This window comes from Rattus rattus, chromosome 1 (assembly GCF_011064425.1).
Source record: "Rattus rattus isolate New Zealand chromosome 1, Rrattus_CSIRO_v1, whole genome shotgun sequence".
Lineage (NCBI taxonomy): Eukaryota > Metazoa > Chordata > Mammalia > Rodentia > Muridae > Rattus > Rattus rattus.
Window position 1 is genome coordinate 125,401,764 of NC_046154.1, and position 21,116 is coordinate 125,422,879.

Here is a 21,116-nt window from a genome sequence, read left to right on the forward strand (position 1 = left end):
CTGCCTGAATAATGTGATTCTACTGTATTGCCAAAGTTTCCTAGCCTTTGTCTTTATCATATTACTTAGTTAACAGTTTACAAGCTGACAGTCACTCTAAGCTATGAGAAATCACAAGAAACAAAATATTGACATGTCATATACAGCATCTGAAAACAATTTGAAGCGTTGACTAAATGGCTATCAGTGCAAAGCTCCATGCTTAAAGTACAAGAGACATCATACACAGGACCACATATCTAGCAAAACAACAATGAAGACTATGTAAACAATGTGGACCGTATCAACTTTGAATCTTGAGAGCAAAGCTCGAAAATTATTATTACAATGAATAGCCCACCTGAGCCAACAGACACAGCGCAGTACTGTGTTGAGAAGCCACGCAGATGTTATATTTAACTATGCTTTTGGAAAATGCCATCATAACATACACATTTTCTCCAGGATCGATCATTTTAAATTAAAAAAACTTTAAAGTAAGTGCCTCACCTAATGTTTTAACTTTTGACAAATTATGAAGAAAGGAAAGACAAAAAAACTGCTTCACAGCACACGTTCTCCTTTTTCTTCTACCCTATATGGTCGCCATTAAAACAGGAGATCTTCAAACAATAGAAGGGATCTTATAAAGGGCCCACTCAACTGACTGTGCTCAGACTTCCCGCATCCTTCCTTCCCTTTCATCTCAAGTCTAATTAGGAAAGAAACTGTGGTTGCAATGCCCCCATGTCAGCTACTGAGAGTAAGCCTTTCCTCAGCTCAGCTCAACCATGGCTCTCCAGCAGGGGCATTCTGTACTTCACAATCTGTGCATTAGTAGTTTTAACTTACGAGAAAACAATGTTGATGTTTTAAATTGAAAATCTCATTATTCTGTTAACCTTTTTTTTTCTATTCAGTCTACACATATGATGTGTATATTTGCATGTACATTAGGATGCTAGTGCACACATTTGGGTATGTTTGCTCAAATGTTTGATGGCAGGGTTTACATGCAATGGCTTTTTTGGCTAGGTCATGAAATAACCTCAGATGTTGTTTTCCACATTTTACCCTGTTTGAGACAAAGTCTCTTTTTGCCTCTGTGTAAGCTCAGCTAGCTCGCCTGCAAGCTTCCATGGTTTTCCTGATCTCTTCTATCATCTCATTATGGGAGCATTCAGAATACAAGTCTCTGGGTATGGTATCAAGCTTTGCATGGATTCTGAGAATTAAAACTCAGGTCATCACACCTGTGATCTTTGGAGGCTAGGGAGATATCTCAGAATACTGTTTCTTTCTTTTCTTTTCTTCTTCTTTTTTTTTTTTAGGAGTTATAAGGTGTTTATTCATTGCACACATAAAAGAAGTGACATATACCTCTATCTCCTGTTCTCTACAACAAGTTTATGAAGAACAGTATAAAATAGTTATTACTTAAAATACATGCCGATTAGATAGGAAGCCAGGACAACTAGATCTCCACACAGCTGTGCTGTAAGAACATAGGTGGTTTAAACTTGTGTTTTGGTTATGAAAGCAATTTAGCTCATCTTACAGGAAACAAAAAGCAGGTGCTGAATCGTGAAAGTCCCAATCAGCTATTTTCAGCATGCCTCTTAATTTTTCTGTCCCCTGATTTCTTGTCTTCTGTGCCTAAGTCTTGAACAGGTAACCACTTCAGGGGATCAGAATACTGTTTCTTAAAAGCTATATGATGTAAATGTGTTACTATTGGTTCAATGTTTTCCACCTATTTAAATGAATAATCAGTTTTTTTTGCTTTTAATGAACAAGACTTTATACATTAGACCATGACTACTATTTTCCTGTTAGGAATACACACTACTGAATATAATTTTAAATGTATTTAAATGTCCTTGAAAATAATAAAGCAAAACAAAACAAAAACCTTAGCAGCATTTGCTGTTGGTTTATAGGATGGAATGTTAAAGACCAAAAACATTATGGGAAACCATGGCCTTGCCTCTGGGTATTGTGGTCAAAATTCAAGGGAATATAAATTTAATAAGTGTCAGTGCTTACAATTCTGTGTGTTTATTAAGGACAGCAACATAATTCCTTCTGCATCTTAATGAGTTAGAAATTTCGCATGACAAAACTGAGTTGACATGGTTTATTCTTTAGTTTGTATTTGAGTGATTTATATTCAACTCACTTTATTTTTATGTAAGAGGTAGCTTTTGGCTTATATTGTAATCAACATGCCTGACTCCCATAGATATTATTGATCTGTGATGCAGAATAAAGATTTTGACTGTATCTAAAATGACATTGGCATGTTCTGGTCGAAGGGGAAAAGATTGACCTCACTGACACTGTATTGGAAGAGGCAAATGCAATATCATCAAGTCAGAATTAACTGAAATACCCAAGAAAGGGGAGAGAAAACCTGTAGAGAATATATCCAGAGGTTAGGCATGGCCCCTGATTGAAGGATGAGACCACACACCCATCACAAAAATATTAACCCAGAATTGTTCCTGTCTAAAGGAAATGCAGGGACAAAGAATGGAAGAGACTGAAGGGAAGGCCATTCAGAGACTGCGCCACCTAAAGATCCATCCCATCTGAAGAGGCCAAACCTAGACACTATTGCTGATGCAAAAAGCACTTGCTGAAAGAAGCCTGGTATGGCTGTCTCTTGATAGGCTTTACCAGAGCTTGACCAATAGTTGCAGTCAACCACTGGACTGAGCACAGAGTCCCCATTGGAATAGTTAGGGGAAGGAGCTGAAGGGGTTTGCAACACCACAGGAAGAATAAGAAAATCGATCAATCAACCCTCACCCCCACCCCGGAGCCTTTAGGAACTAAGCCACCAACAAAAAGTAACACATGGAGGGACCCATGACTGCAGATGCATATGTAGCAGAGGATTGCCTTTTTGGCATTTATGGGTGGTGAGGCCCAAGACCCATAGACCTGTGAAGACTTGATTCCCAGCATAGGGGAATTCTAGGGTGATGAGTCAGGAGTGGGTGGGTGGGGGAGTTCCTTCATAGAAGCATTGGGGAAGGGGGATGGGATAGGAGGTTTGCAGAGGGGAAACTGGGAAGGGGTAACATTTAAAATGTAAATAAGTAAAATAAACAATAAAATATATATTAAATTTTTTAAAAGAAAATATCACAGATAGTTTTTAATTATATTTAAATAACAGATCAAAATAAGTATTATGTTATAAATTTATTCAAACAGTTAAAAATTCAATATCTGCTATTCAATGAAAACTTTTATAGTTTGTTTTTTAAAAGTTATCAGCTTGAGAGTAATAAGAAACATGGGACAGGTTAGAGGGAAGGACGTTGGGAGAAGCTGGAGAGATTAAAAGGATAGGGAATAATAAAAAATTATCTTACTTGAAGACGGATTTTAAAATAAGATATTTCAAACAAACAAAAATGATCGTAAGTTCCAAGAAAAGCTAAGAACGGAAGAGATAAGAACACAAATTGAGGAATGTTTGGTTTTCATCGCACAAAACCTAAGAGGCAAACACGGTTACATACGCCTTAATTGGAGCACCTAGGAGACAGAGACAGGTGGATTTCTGTCAGTTTGTGGGCAGTCTGTTCTTCCAAGTGAGTTTTAGGACAGTTAAAGGTTACTTAGTGAGATTATATTTTTTAAGACAAATTCAGCCCAATACCCCTCAAAATCACAACATAATTCTTTACACATCTTTAAAGAAAAATATTAAATTTCTGATGGCAATTTCCCCAGCACTAAGGGAAACAGATACACAGACTCACAACCAAACATTAGGTGGAACTTGGGTAATCCTGAGGAAGAGGCAGAGGAAGGATTATAAAGTCAGGGCAGTCAAGAACACCACAAGAAAACCTACAGAATTAACCAGGGATCACAGAGACTGAACTGCCAACCAGAGAACATTCAGATGACTGACTTAGGCCCTTTGAAGATAGGTAACAGTTGTGCAGCTTGGTCTTCAAGTGGGACTCCTAACAGCAGGGGCAGGGGTTGTCTCTGACCCTACTGCCTGCCGTTGGCTCTCTTTCCCCTAGGTGGGCTGCCTTATCTAGTACAAATAGAAGAAGATGTGGCTAGTCTTACTGCAACTTGATATGCATAGACTAGTTGATATCCATGAGAAGCATCCTCTTTTCTGAAGAGAAAAGAAGGAAGAGTGGATGGGGAGAGGAAAGAGGGAAAATGCTGCCAGGATATAAAGTAAATTAATGAATTAGTAAAAATAATTAAAATATCGCACATTTGTGCAAAACTTAGCACACTATATTTATTGCCTGAATTTCTGATCAATATCTATATATATTCATCAAGAAACTCTCAAAGGATTAAAATATTGTCAAAAAGACTTTCTCTTTTGGTTAGGTTGTTGTAGGCTTGTTAGTGGAATATTTAACAGTTTTGAAGTTAAGTGGGAGTGGAGGGCAACAAGTCTACCAAACACAAACTCTGAGATCGTGGGTAGGTCAGTATGTGAAGGATTTCCTAGCTTTGTTTAATGTAAACTGTCACTACTCAGTCAGAGTTGTTGAAATTATCAGGTTTAAAATGCATATATAGTGTCTTAGCTAGGCTTTTTACTGAACCGCCCAGGGTGTTTTACAGATACCAGGACGAAGGTAACTCTTATAAGCACAGCATTTAATTGGGGCTGGCTTACAGATTTAGGATTCAGTCCATTATCATCAAGGTGGAGCATGGCAGTGTCCATACAGGCAGCATGGTGCAAGAGTTGCTGAGAGTTCTACATCTTCATCTGAAAGTAGCTAGGATGAGGGTATTAAAGCCCATGCCCACCGTGACACACCTAATCCGACAAAGCTACACTTCCTAATACTGCTACTCTGTGGGCCAAGCATATACAAACCATTCCATACAGTGATGTCAAATTTGCCTACCACTTACTCTCTGTACTTACAGACCTCTCTCTATCAACATTAAATCAACATATTTCCCCTTATTGTTTAGGATGTGGTTTCATTTCTTTTGTCTATATGTCACAAGTTCACAAATAAACACCTAAATTCATAAAGTCACTAAGTATCTTCGAAGATTTGCTTTTGCAGAGTCTACAGTACTACCCAGTAAGTAAAGAAATTTGATTTCTAGGCTAATGTGGTCACTGGAATGTGAATCTCAGATTTCCCTTTAGAAGAATATTTCCTATCAGATACATATCTTCATTTGAAAAGTTAACAGCCTTTCTGACAAACTTTATGACTGCCTAACCTGTGTCTGTCACTTGTCAGCAGTGTAAATAAAAGGATGTTGTGAAAGTTTTTGAAAACGGAAAATTTTTAGACATTCAAAAATATAGATGCTAAATGCCAGATTGAATTATAAATAGAAGAAAAATAATTTAAAAAATACAGATTTTTGAATATTTACAAGGTTAAATACAGGATATTAATGAAAAGTTTTAGCTATCAACTATTAAATTTTATTGTATAATTAAATGCTCCTTAGTAAGACCAATAAAACAAAGAGAATTAAAGCATTAGTATGGTATGTGTCATTAAATTTTATTAATTAATATAGTAATTATATTAATATCATATTATATAGCTAAATATATATAAATGACTTTAATTAATTCATGTAAATTAGCACTTTAGGTTAAAGTCAGATAGTTGTTGATATGTATTCTTATTAAAATCTTCCATTTAAATGAAATTTTCTTGACAAAATTTTAAAAAGCTGGAATTCAATTAATATTTATCATTTAAATAACATGACTCCCATGTTCTGTAATTATTCTTTGCCTGCAGTTAGAGTCCTGAACATCTATTGTAACCTTTATTTTTCATTACCACTCAGAGACAAATATTCGTGACCATTCTCAGGTACTTATCGTAGATTTCTTTTAACTACTGAACTGTCAAAGAAACAAACTACTTTGATCTTAAATTTGCTAGGCCATCACAAACTTCCAGAAGCAATGGTTTGTGAGTAGCATAAATAGCCGCTGGTTCATTTGAAAAGAAATAAAATGCAAGGAGCAGAAACGATTCGGAAATAAGCAACGTTTTGCAAATGTCGGCTCTGATCTATTTTTAGAAGATTTTCATTCTCCTTATTTGCTTCTTATTTTGTATTTAATACTTTTCTACTCAAATTTATGAGCCTTTCTGTCTTCAGATACATAGGTGCCATTTTGTAAGTAATATTTTTTGTTGAAATAAAACTGTCAAGAATGATAAGAAAGACTGCTAAAGTTACTAAATGATGGAAAAGTAGGAATTTGAGACAGATTTAAAAATACTTGATTCGACAGTGGTTTGTTCTTCATTTTAAAGTTTAGATTCTTCATGAGGGAAATTTTACAAATTCTATTTTCTACACAGATTATTTTTGATATTATTATCTCATAAGCATTCACTCAGCATGCCTTATAATTTAATGTAAACATCTGCCATCATTATGTTCCCAAATGTGATTTTATGATATCAGCTGTCCCAGAGGAATATGAGGCAGCTTGCCACAATGTATGTGCAGTAGATTTCCCTGCTTTTCTCTCTGACTGGCAAACAGATTGCATACTTGATGGCATAATTGATTTCTTGTTCTTTGATAATGAAGTAGCCACCTTAAGAGCTCCCATAAAGGAAAAGCACCCAGTGTTAGCTGCAAAATGTATGGACGAGGAATAAGAGGAGAAATTTGATCTAGACATGATAAGAATAAATGTAACCCAACCATTATATATTCAACAAATACATACTGTGAATGATTTCTGTTACATCTACAATCATACCCAGTTCACGCTTGCATGTACAGACTTGCTCTGCAGAGCATCTCACAAAGTTAAACGAGACATTATGTAATGAGTTCATTTTAAGCACTTTTACTTAAGTGTATTAATGTGTGTGGTACTATGAATGTCAATACCACAGCAGTTATTGGATAAGAGGCAAGCTGTGAGCTATCTGACATGGTCCCTAGAAACTAAGTTCCAAGAAATTAATCTCCAGTAAGCCATCTCTCCGCACTCTAGAATAATGATTATTTCTTCTTCTTCTTCTTCTTCTTCTTCTTCTTCTTCTTCTTCTTCTTCTTCTTCTTCTTCTTCTTCTTCTTCTTCTTCTTCTTTTTCTCCTCCTCCTCCTCCTCCTCTTCTTCTCCTTCCCCTCCTCCCCCTCCCTCTCTTCCTCCACTTCCTTTTCCTCCTCTTCCTTCTTGTTTGGAAAGAACTGTACATCTAAACCATTTATTCAGTTTTAAAATAATCTTTAAAAATGTTTGTAAATTCCTGACTTTCTTCATGTAACAAGATCTCAAGGGCATTTTTTGAAGAACATATAAATTAATAGCAAAACATTAAAAGTAAGCAAAACTAATACTTGGAAAATCAATAAAAATAGAACAGCAATAAAAATTAAATATAACATGGTAAGATTATGCAAAACTATTTTTGCTGACATATTTCATATTCATTACCAGCACAGATTCTTATTAGAGAATGGATTAAAAATCACTTCAAGACAGTAGGATATAACATTAAATTAAGATTATACATTGTCCTTAATATAGCTTCAGTCACTGGTTATCTCTCCATTAATACTTACTTCCTCATTCTACTATATGTCCTAATAGAATTTAGGCCAATACAGGAAGTTGCTAGGAATGTGGAAGCTGTGCTGTTAGGTGCTCCACTGTATTATTATTCTATCTCCACATCCAGGACTGAGTTATATTGAGAAATGTATTATGTGGGCTTTTATATTTAACATGTAATGGAGGAATAAAAGAATTAATTCTAATACCCATGATCCAGATTATTCGAATTTGTGGAATAAATAAATTGATATGTTTCTCTTTACAGGATAGATTTGTTTTGGTATAAATATCACAGGAGAGTAAATAATGTATTTAAGTACAAAGTGAAAAGTTTTCGTATTTGATATGTACATGTTATGGTACCTATCAAAATGTCTAATGACTAAAATAATGGACAATTTTTTCCTTGAGGATTTCTACAGACTTGCCTGTGTTCCTTTCCATTTCCCCCAACTCTCATCGATCATCCATATATTGATCCTGATGGAATTTTTATCCATATTATATTTATTTTTCTTGAACTTTATAAAATTAAATGCTTGGAATTCCATTTATCTTCTGGGGACACAGCACTAAATCCTGGTTTCTCCTCAACTTTAAAGTATCTTAAAGAAGAAAGTGAATCTGAAGATTGCTTTTGTTAAGATGGCCAATTTTACAATATTAATCCTGTCGATCCCAGAGCATGGGAGACCTTTCCATCTCCTGAGATCTTCTTCAATTTCTTTCTTCAGAGACTTGAAGTTCTTGTCATACAGATCTTTCACTTGCTTGGTTAGAGTCACACCGAGGTATTTTATACTATTAGTGACTATCGTGAAGGGTATTGTTTCCCTAATTTTTTTCTCAGCCTGTTTATCCTTTGAGTACAGTGAATCCTCATCAAAATTCCAACTCAATTCTTCATAAAGTTAGAAAGAGGAATATACAAATTCATTTGGAATAACAAAATACCTAGAATCACTAATACTATCCTCAACTACCTCAAGAACTTCTGGGGTAATCACCATCCCTGACCTTAGATCAATGGAGTAGAATTGAAGACCCAGAAATGAAACTACACACCTATGGTCACTTGATCTTTGACAAAGGAGCTAAAACCATCCAATGGCGAAAAAGAGAGCATTTTCAAGAAATGGTGCTGGTTCAACTGGAGGTCAGCATGTAAAAGAATGCAAATCGATCCATTCTAATCACCCAGTGCAAAGATCAAGCCCTAGTGGAACATGGACTTCCGCATAAAACCAGATACACTCAAACTAATAGAAGAAAAAGTGGGGAAGAGCCTCGAGCACATGGGCACTGGGGAAAATATTCTGAAAATAATACCAATGGCTTATACTCTAAAATCAAAAATAGACAAATGGGATTTCATAAAATTGCAAAGCTTCTGTAAAGCGAAGGACACTGTTATTAGGACAAAACAACAACCAACAGATTGGGAAAAGATCTTTACCAATCCTATATCTGATAAAGTGTTAATATCCAATATATACAAAGAACTCAAGAAGGTAGATTTCAGAGAATCAAATAACCTTATTTAAAAATTGGGTACAGAGCTAAACAAAGAATTCATAGCTGAGGAATATTGAATGGCCTAAATCAATGTTCAACATCCTTAGTCAAAAGGGAATGCAAAACAAAACAATCCTAAGATTCTACCTCACCCTAGTCAGAATGGATAAGATAAAAAATTTAGGTGACAACAATGCTGGGGAAGATGTGGAGTAGGAGGAACACTCTTCCATTCTTGGTGGAACTTCAAGTTGGTACAACCACTCTGGAAATCAGTCTGGAGATTCTTCAGAAAATTGGCCATAGTACTACCTGAGGATCCAACTATACCACTTCTGGGCATATACCCAAAAGATGCTCCAAATGTAACAAGGATCTACTATGTTCATAGCAGCCTTATTTATACTAGCCAGAAGCTGGAAAGAACCCAGATGTCCCTCAACGGGAATGGATACAGAAAATGTGATATGTTTACACAATGGAATACTACTCAACCATTAAAAAGAATGACTTCATGAAATTCATAGGCAAATGGATGTAACTAGGAAATATCATCCTGAGTGAGCTAACCCAATCACAGAAAGACATACATGGCATGCACTCACTGATAAGTGGATATTAGCCCCAAAGTTTGGAATACCCAATATACAATCCATAGAACATATGGAGCTCAAGAAGAAAGAATACCAAAATGTGGATGCTTCATTCGTTTTTAGAAGTGGGAACAAAATACTCCAAGGAGAAAATATAGGGATAAAGAGTGGAGCAGAGCCTGAAGGAAAGGCCATCCAGAGACTGCCCCACCTTGGAATCCAGACCATATCCATACAACCACTAAACCCAGACAATATTGCTGATGCCAAGAAGTACATGCTGACAAGGAGCTTGATATAGCTGTCTCCTGAGAGGCTCTGCCAGAACATGACAAATATAGAGTGGATGTTCACAGACAACCATAAAAGGAGAAAGGGGTCCCAGCTGGAGGAATTAGAGAAAGGACTGAAGGAATTGAAGGGATTTACAACCCCATAAGAATAACAATACCAATTAACCAAAGCTCACAGGTACTAAACCTTCATCCAAAGAGTACACATGGGCAGACCCATGGCTCCACGTGCATATGTAGCAGAAGATGGCCTTGTTGGGCACCAACGGATGGAGAAACCCTTGTTCCTACCAAGGCTCGACTATCCAGTATAAGGAAATGTCAGGGTGAAGAGGAGTGAAGGGGTGGGTGGATAGTCAGTAAACCCTCATAGAAAAAGGGGGAGGGAGGGATAGGATAATAGGGTGTTTATGGACAGGAAATCAGAAAAGGGAATGGCATTTGAAATATAAATAAAAAAAATCTAACAAAAAAAGAAAAAAGTGAAATTCTTTATGGTTTATGATTTTTCCTTCTAATTTTTAAACCAAAGTCACAGAAATCTCCAATATTTTTCTAGTACATTCAGAAAACTCAACTGTCTTCAGAAGTAGCATGTGACTAATGTGAATTCATTTTAAAATACAGTACTTTTAATTCTAAAATACATTTAAAAAGACAAGATTCTTGAGTTTAACCTGTTCTGTGCATAGATAGAGAGTGGTTTAGGCAGGTTTGGTGAAAGGCCCTTAATTTTCTCCTACTGAAAATTTTCTCTGTGTCACATAAATTTCCCCAGAAAGCTTTTAGATGTGTGTTTGGACTCATTTCTATTTCACTGGTATCTAATTTTCTCTCTTCATGCCAATGACTTACTGTCTTCCACATTAATTTTAAAATAAGACTCATATTGTCATGATAATCTCAACAACTCCTTTTGCCTATTGAGTCTGTTGTGTACAGATTTTAGAGTTAGCTCAAACATTACTAGATGGACTACAATGGAACCTGCAAACCTTTAGAGTGGAGCAGCGATCGCTCTCCAGTTAAATGTCATTAGATTTTACATTGCATTAGTAGGGAGGACTTCACTCATGAACAGCATATACGTAAGATTTCTTTACTTTGGACGAGTGAAGTTTTGTGACATATAAGAGGTACATATTGTTGTGAAGTTGAATCCGGAAATATTTAAATTTTAAATGACGTAGCTTTTAAATTTATTTATGTTTGCTAATTTAGTAATGGAAAACAATTCCAAGAGGTCTCTTATTTTTTTTTCCAAACTAATCATTGCCTGGTTTTTTTTTTTTGTTTGTTTTGTTTTTTTTTTTTGCTGTACGTATTTGCACAAACATTTGCCTACTAGAGCCTCTTGGATCATAGTGCAGTAAGTCTTCAATTTACTAAAGATGTGTATACACTGTTCAGTATAATATAGAAAATGTTTCTCTCCTGAAAGCAGGTCAGTAGGCTTCCTTTTCATTAACTATGCTGTGAAACTGATTATACGAAGAATAGTCGTCTGGCGCTCTTCATATACTGTGGGAATTGGCCTGCAGGGTACTGAGAGTTTGCTTAAGTTCCTTATGTTTATTGAAGATTTTCCCGCCTTTTCCTATATACCATGAAAGTTAATACAGGCTAGGTTGTCAGTTTCAAATATCAAAGAGTCTCAGTCCCCTCCTAATTCTTTTAGACCTATAAACACAATGGCTGTTTCTACAATCATGCAATCACATATTCACTTTCGGGTCTGAGAAATTTTTGGTTGATTGCATCTTATTCCACCTCAGCATAAACTAGTCTCTTAAAAGTGGTTTTATGTTTGCATGTTCGTTTTCCTAAATGGATGCTTCTTATGTGTAATTCTTGCCCTTTACACCATATATAGTCTTCAAGCATTTGATAAACAGTATGTGAATACTGTGTCTTACTATATTTCATATTTTTGTACTGGGGAATATTCATGAATTTTGATTCAGACTGATTTCACGGTAATAATTTGAGTAGTTCAGGTCTTACCTTGAATATTTGACAGGACCAGGACTGTGATTATTTTGGGGTAATTTTTCCTCCTACCCATACTCACCAGGTAAATTGCTGGCTTAATTCTTGAGTATAAATATCTAGCTGGAAGCAGAAGGTACTGCCAGCTTCTGTGATGCCACCCATCCTTGAATTCCTACTGACATCTAATTAGCACCTAAAAGCGTTATTTTATGAAAATGTCTATTACACTGTGACTATTCAACCTGTACTGTTTTCTGAAGTGAAAACACAGGGGTGATAGCAAAATATAAACAAAACCCACCCTGGTGAATTTTACATTAGAAAGTTTTAGGGTTTCTAAGTAATTTAAAATTCGTTGCAAGTGCAACATGTTATACAAAAGGTATATTTAAATACAGTGGCGGGAAGAATATTCTGGGGGTGAGCTGACTGTACAAGTGGTCGATAACCTAGAGAAAAAGGGTGAATCCATCCCTGTGAAAATGAAGGAATGCATCATGAAACAGCCTGGAGACGGCCAAGGGTAGACAAAGCCAAAGTAAACTGCAAGAGGAAACAATTTCTTTCGAGGTACTAGGCCTCCATTAGTCAACCTTCAGGTACTGTTTCTCTGGTCTTCAAGGCCCCTGAGGCTTTCAACCCCAGCTATGATAACACTAAATGAACACTATTAACTTTGCGACTTCATAGGCTTGGAAAAGGACAAACCTGGAGGGAGAGCTATGAGGAAGTGTGCTGTGGGAACACCGCCTGACACACCCTTGCAGATATTTCAGACAAAACTGTGCTTGTCTGCTTTGATAAATTCCCTGTTTTTTCTGAGTTACACACAAATATCTCTCTTTCCCTTTACAAACATCTCCCTTTCTTTTGGATATGTTTTCTCCAACACTCTAGACTTTCTTAATAATTTTGTCTAAAACTATCCTAAGCATTCTATACTGTGCCCGTTTCCCTGACATGTGGCTACTTGCTGTCCTCCACTGCTGTGCTTGTCTCTGAAGGTCTAATAAAATATGCTTAAGTTCCTTCGTAGTCTCTTTCTAAGTTATTTTATTAACAAGAATTGAAGCCAATTAGCAACCCTGATTTGTCTGGTAACAGTGGTATTTCTACTTAGTTCACAGTGGTATAATACAGGTATATTCCAGTGATAACTAATACAAAATAGCAGGAAGGCAATAATATCCATAATAATCATACAGCCTGCAGCTATAGCTAGACTTCACTGAAGTGCCAAGGACTTTATACATGGTAACACTTTAGTAGTGCAAGTTATCCAGAGATTGGGAATAGTATGAATCAGAATAAAGTAAACTGAGACAAGGAATGTTGCCTAGTTCCTGTGGTTAATGGTCGTTTATAAAGATAACATAATCACAGAGCCTCCGTGGCTGTAGAGTTGACACATTACTATTTTTATTTGCAAGAAGAGATGATCCACAAAAGAAAAGAAACTGAAGCATGCACTCATTTTATATATGATGAAACAAACATATTGCCGTTACGTTGTTTGCACTACACTCATCCATAACAAGAAAGTCTAATTCAATCCTGAGAATATGTAATCGTTTTTCTCTCAAGATTCTCACTTTCTTTCAAACTTTATCCTTTGTTTAGTTTACTTTCAGACTTCAAAGACCCATGGTTCACACATAAATAATATTCCAACTCTAGTTCAGATGAGTCCTCACAATTCCCTCAATTCTCCACCACAGTCTGCCTTATCTCTGTGCCTCCTAACCTCACTTAAAGTTACCAATGTTCATGTTTTGAGGTCAGAGGGACAACTGACTTTGAAAGGCCATTTCCTTTGTAAATCAGGTACTGGTAAACACTCATAAGACAAACACATCTCTGATAAATAATTAATAACTAGGTCAATGCCGTAATGCTGATCATTGGATGAATTTCCTAATTACGGCCTTCTCTAAAAAATTAGAGTTAACATCTTAGTTTGTTAGAAGTTATTTACGTAAACTGATAAACACAATAAAGCTTAAATGGTTTGAAGACAAATTTCACCACAAACATGAGTAAACACCTTGAAATAATACAGAAACTAACCAACACTGATGAGAAAACTTATTTATTTCATTCTTTCTACTGTTTTTCCTTCCTTTTTTCTTCCTTTCCACCCTTTATTCCTCCTCTCTTTCTGTCCTATTTTCTTTTCTTCTTTCTTTCCTCCCTCGCTTTCTTGCTTTCTTTCCTTCTTTCTATTGCCCTCCTCCATCCCACATTTCCTTTCTTCATTCCTGTCATCCTTTCTTCCTCCTTTGCTTCCTTACAAAGGTCTTGCTATGATTCTCAGGCTATACAAGTCTCAAACTAGTAGGTTCTAGCCATTCTTATGCCTCTACCTAGCAGGCTAAGCAGCTTAGTGGAAAGCATATATTGATCCTAATTTGCCTATTGCTTTTATTTTGTGTTATACCTAATCTCAAACTTAATTTCCATAGAGCAGGATGTCACCAAATTTTGGCTTACACATAAGAATACTGCAAATGAAAGTGTAAATTACAAAACTAAACATTGTACCTAGCATTTGACTTCCCTGTACTTTTTAGGGTCTTGAACAGAATGATAAATATACAACAGAACCGTCCTGAGAAAACATGCTTACCTTTAAAGAAGACAAAATTTCCGTCACTGTTTTCATAAACTGCATCAATACTGGGAGGAAGGCCCCGCCAGAAGTAAGTAATTTGCATGGGGTATCCATCCATCACCCTGTTGTTTCTCACTCGCCAAAACCACTGGTCCTGCAAAGCAAGCAGAAGCATTGCTCAGCATCCTCCAGGCCTCAGCAGCACTGGCAGCGCCATCATGCATTGCGCAGCTTTAAAGCTAATCAAATATTCTTCTACTCCTCCACCAACATAACCTGAGAGAGCACTAATACTTCATAATAAACTAGCAAGAAAAACCTTCAACCTGCAAACCAAAGTGTGTAAATAAAAATAGTGTCAAAATACTCTAGGCTATAATTTATCATTCTCTTAGGATTTTCAAGATGGAAAATCAGAAGCACGATGTCCTGCCTAGTGCTGGGAAGGGGGATCTGTGATCACAACAATGACATGTGTACCTGTTATGCACTGGGGTAGTTTTGTACACTCACAGTATCTTCTTGCTCCAGATGCTGAGGAATAAACAGAAGTGTCATATTTCTCCAAATGCCCATATTATACCCATTGTCAGTGTAATGAGAGATCATCAAATATGCCTGGTATTGGTAAGTACTCACACAAGCAAATTCATTTTGAAAATAATCACCACTGCACATTTAACTGAATTTGCAATATACTTTACTCCCTTCAGCTTTAGAACAGGGTACATATCTATTCTTAGTCAAGTGAATAACATGGTTTGGCTCATTATAACAGTTTATGAAACTAATTAGCTATCAGTTAGAATGAACATGTATGTATTTTGACATAAGTCTGTACTACTAGACAGAAAAAAGCTAAATGTAACAGAAATCTATAAAAAATTTTCTGAACAGAACACCAATGGCTCAGGCTCTAAGATCAGCAACTGAAAAATGGGACCTCGTGAAACTGAAAATTCTTCTTCAAGGCAAAGGATACTGTCAATAGTATAAAACAGCAGCCTACAGATTAGGAAATGAACTTTACCAACCCTATACCTGACAGAGGGCTAATATCCAATATATACAGAAAACCAAATAAGCCTATTAAAATGAGGTACAGAGCTAAACAAAGAATTCTCAACTGAGAAACCTCAAATGGCTGAGAAGCACCTAAAGAAAAGTTCAACATCCTTAGTCATCAGGGAAATGCAAGTCAAAGCTATCCCAAGATTCTGCCTTATGTCAATCAGAATGGCTAATATCAAAAACATAGGCAGTAGCAGATGCTGGTGAGGATTTGGAGAAAAAGGAACATTCCCCTTTTGTTGATGGGATTACAAGCTGGTACAACCACTTTGGAAAGCAATCTGGAGGTTCGTCAGAAGGTTGGAAATAGTTCTACCTGAAAACCCAGCTATAGCAGTACTGGGCATACACCCAAAAGATGTGCCATGGACACCCACTCTACTATGTTAATAGCTGCCTTATTTGTAATAGATAGAAGTTGGAACAACCCAGATGTTCCCCAGCAGAAGAATGGATATGGGAAATGTAGTACATTTACACAATGGAATACTACACAGCTATTAAAAATGATGACTTTACAAATCCTGTAGATAAATGAATGAAAGTTGAAAATGTCATCGTGAGGTAACCCAGACCCAAGAAGGAAGGCCAATATGTAAATGCTTCAATCCCACTTAGAATTGGAATAAAACAATCACTGGAGGCAGAGGGAGGGATAACCTGGATGAGAGAGGGAAAGGGGAGGGAAAATGGGAAGCAGGATTAGGTATGGAAAAGACCAGAGAGAAGTCCAGAGGGCTAGGAGAAAGAGTAGATATATGTACCAGTGGGGGCATATACTGTGGAATGGGTGGGTGGGTAACCACTAGAAAGTTCCAGATGCCAGGGAAGTGAGAGGCTCCCAGGACCCAATGGGGATGACACTAGATAAAATTTGCAACAGCAGGGGAGATAGAACCTGAAGAAACTCCCTCTAATAGATAGACATGGCCCTTAGGTGAGGGATTGGGCCACTCACCTATGATAAAATCTTTAGCCCAGAGTTGTTCATGTCTAAAGAAAATGCAGGGACAGGAAAAAAGTGAGGCAGAGACTGAAGGAAAGGCCATCCAGAGATTGCCCCACCTTGTGCTCCATCCCATCTACAGACACCAAACCCTGACATTATTGCTGATGCCAAGAAATGCTAGCAGACAGGAGCCTGGTATAGCTGTCCTCTGAGAGGCTCCACCAGCACCTGAATAAGACAGACACTCACAGCCAAATATTGAACTATGCCCTGGGACCCCAATGGAAGAATTGGGGAAAGAACTGAAGAAGCTGGGGGTAATTGCAATCCCATAGGAAGAACAGTATCAACCAACCAGATACTTCAGAGCTCCCAAGAACTAAGCCACCAACCAAAGAGTATGCGTGAGTAGGTGCATGGGTCCTGTTACATATGTAGCAGTGGACTGCCTTATCTGGCATCAACGGGAGTGGAGGAACTTAGACCTTTGGAGACTTGTTTCCCCAGTAAATGGGGATGCTAAATGGGTGAGGCAGGAGTCAGTGAGTATGTGGGAGGACACCCTCTTAGAGGCAAAGTGGAGGGGGAAGGGGTGAGGGTTTGTGGAGACAAGACCAGGTAGGAGGATATTTGAAATGTAAATCAATAAAATGATTAATAAAACAAACCAAACCAAATAAAACCAACAGAATGGCCCATTGTGCTTCCTAGGATTTACTCAGGTATTCAAATACAGACCTCCTAGAACTTCTTCATGTCATGTAAGACGGAAATATGATACCTGTCCCACTGCATTTTGTATTTTATCTAGCTATTATGGACTGTACTCTCTGCAAATGCAAATATTTAGAAAAAACAGTAATATCATTACTGTCTCTGAATTCACATCGTACTCTTGTCCTGTTTCTTAATAACCTTGTCATCTTTGTCAAGACTCTAGTCTTTGATTTAATTACCATCTAATATTTAAATCACAATGTGATTACTATACTAACTACAGAGGAATGTCATAGGCATGGGGACATGCTGACTCTCATATTTATGGTTCAAGTTATTAATATTCCCTACAAATCAAAACTTTTACTCATGATGAGAAAAGGGAGGCTCTCAGTTGGAAGGAGTTCTGCCCCTCGTTCAAGATTATTATTAGGAAACACTTTCTGGGGAAGAGGAAAATCTTCAGCAGAGCTGCCTGCAAACTGTGAGGGAGGGAGCTCTGGGTAGTAACTTTTGTAAGAAGTTTTCACTCACACTTATGTGGTACTGTATTGAAGTGCCTACCCTCCTGTAATTAGTTCACCATGGTAGAATTAGGTCAAATAATCATTTTTGTTTGCTTTTAACCTGCCATTGGTACTTTTTGGAATGAACAAATATTTCTATGTGGTAGAAAAAGTTATACACAACCTAAAATTATGAAAGAGGCCCATGTATATTTAACGGAAACCTCTCTCTCTCTCTCTCTCTCTCTCTCTCTCTCTCTCTCCTCTCTCTCCTCCCTTTCTCTCTCTCTCTCTCTCTTTTAAATCACCATTGCATCTATAACTATGCATGTGTGATTTTTGAAACCAAAGGATCTATTTAATTTGTCGGCCAAGCTGACCTACTATCATGGCATTGTAAACAAAAGGACTCATTACCTTTAAAAATACTAGAAAAATATATTTGTAAATACAGATTTCTGTTATTCTCAGGGGCTTAAGTTACGAAGACTCTGAAATTGGATGCTTAATAGGTGACAAAATTACAACTACTTCCAAAATGGGCAAATTTAAGCCTTTATTATAAATTCTGCAATCAATCCTCTAAACAATAGAAGTAAAATGGACCAACCATGTAAATTTAAAAATTTGGGGACACAAAATAATTTAAAAATACTGTTTTATACACACACATACACAAAATGAAGCTAACAATTGAAAATATAGTTTTGTTTTCATGTAATATGGTTATTAAAAGAATTTTTCAAGAACAGAAAATATCTTTGGCAAAATAAAAGTTTAAGATAAAGGGATAGTTATTTACAACTAGATCATAATGGATTAATTATATAGCAGAATCTATTTGAGAAATAAAATCTAAAAAAAGTCAGAAAAAAACCAAGAAAAAAACCAAAATATAAGATTCGTGAATATTATGCAAAAGAGGGAATAAAAGATAAACTGAAGAAAGAAGTAAATTATGACTGACTGAATGAAATAAGAGAAGAAAGAAAGAGACAAAGAAAGAAAGGGAGAAAGAAAGAAAGAAGGAAAGAAAGAAAGAAAATTAAGTTTGTGAACATAGGAAGATGCAAAGTGGCTTTCAACCTGTGAAGTGGAAATAGAAACTCTTCTATAATAAAACCATTTTTATCAGATAAGCTTTAATATTATGCTTTGTAGAAATAGCATCTGTCACATCTTCCTGATTGGAGAACAATATGGCATGCCATTTGTAAATAGCAACATATTTTAACATTATATATGTATTGTTTCTTTTCCAATTCCTTTGTCTACCAATTACAGTACCTCAATACAGGGCAATATGATACAATATAAAGTCATGCAATAAAATTCTCTTTTTAGGATCTCCTTTTGAATGTAACCTGTGATATGGAAATGTGCTATCATATGAAGGGTGATAAATTTTTTTCCATGAGTATGAATCCAGTTACACAGAATTTCATGTACACACAAACACACACAGATTGTAGAAGTTATTATATATGCTGCATTTACATACCAAATACATATGAGAAAAACAGACACTAACTGGGGAAGTGTAGATTCTTTGGTGTTTAGGTTCATTGTATTTTTGGGAAATGTTCATAAACCCATCTAAAAAACAAGTATTGATTATAAAATCCTGAAACCCACAGGCAATACACAGGCCATGGGCAGACATACAATGGATATGTAACAATTCTAATGAGTCAACAGAAGTTCATCGAACCTCCATTAACTTGATGTTGAAATGAGCTGTGATAAATAATGCCACGGCCAACATCTTTGTTTAAAATACACACCCAAAGAATACATTTCAATTGTGGGAGGAACTTTTGATAGTGTCTCAATATGTAACCATAGGTATTTAGAATTCAGTATATAGACCACGCTGGCCTCACACTTATGAAGAGCCCCTGTATGTGTCTAAGACAAATATATTTAATACTATATTTTTAAATTAATAGGTTCTCTGTTTGAATATAATAATTGTATGCTAGAACAAATAATCAAACATGGTGATATCATACAAGTAGCATCACTAGATTTATTATGAAACTGTAGTGATTAGGTTAGATTTAGGAGAGATGTTATCAAGGCTTTAATGTATTTCAAGAAAGAGGTGCAATCCATGCATATTTATTAGATATATTACTCTTCAAGTTTGGGAAAGAAAAATTATGAAGATAACTTGACGAAGAAAAACTAAACTTTAAGGGAAGCATAATTAGATGTGACTTGCAAGAGTAATGTGTTTCTGGGAAGCTGGTAGTACCTTGCTTCAGTAGCTGACATAGCTGACATAAGTATTTTTTTTCCTGTATCTGAACACTAGGGTTCAGACTGTTTAAGGCAACCATCAGGAGGATAGGCTTCCTTCTAAGACAGTCATGAATGTGTGCAATGATTTTGCTATTAAGAATTTCACAGCTCATTGATGAAAGATCTACCAGAGGGAATGCTGGGAATAAGAATGCAGTGGCCCGTCTGTATTGGACAAACACTTTGCAGTGTCCACATTTTTTGAAAAGTGATCAAAACATAGGCCCACTGTAGTAGCAGAAGGAAATAACATATTACGAAGTTGCTTCCCCAAACCTTTTAGAACTTAATCATTTTAGAAATATCTTTTACAGTTGACATTTGAATTTAGAAAGGCAAATTTGTAAGTAAAAAAAATGAATGTAGGTGTTTGTAAGTAAAGGAGCTAACATTTCAGAATAGTTTGCTTACTATTGTTCCAAATTGATATAGTAGCTTGTGCACTTTGGAAGTCATTCTAAAACTCCTTTAGTTTTAGTGTAATTTATTTTGAAAAAAAAACAGAAGATTAAATGATGTAGTTGATGTGGGTCATTCTCTTAGTAGTAGTATTAATTAAATCATCATATAAGGCATACTATTTTTAAGGCTTAAATGTTGATAAACATTGATACATTATTTAGTGATGGATGCAGTAACATGAACACATATTTATCTGATTTCCACATAAATTAATGGCCAATAACAAAATGTTGCTTAATTCTCTTCAACATTGAATGACCTGAAGAGGAAGAAGGAGACAGACTGCTGCCTCTTCTCCCTAATTGGTCCTGCTGCCTTTAACCAAGGTTCTTGAATATATGTTTGTTTAGAATGTGCATAGTAATAGATATAAGAGAAGGGATTCAATAAAACGATGCATCATTCAATATATTTCATTTGGGGGATTTGTACCATCAAACTCCACACACATCACACAACACAGTAGCATTAATATTTAATATTGTCCACTTGTAGGATTGGAATAGCAGAAATATTGGCAGGGTGGTGGAATTCCAGTTCAGATATCTAGAATTA

General features: G+C 36.2%; 1 protein-coding gene across 1 annotated transcript in view; it reads right to left on the reverse strand.

Annotated features, from left to right (window-relative positions):
- The window catches only part of Mmp16 (matrix metallopeptidase 16), a 241,821-nt gene that overhangs the window by 16,682 nt on the left and 204,023 nt on the right, over nucleotides 1-21,116 (reverse strand). Inside the window, exon 7 of the mRNA XM_032905461.1 lies at nucleotides 14,568-14,706. Within this exon, the coding sequence (XP_032761352.1) occupies nucleotides 14,568-14,706 (139 nt within the window). The remainder of the gene's footprint in view (nucleotides 1-14,567; nucleotides 14,707-21,116) is intronic.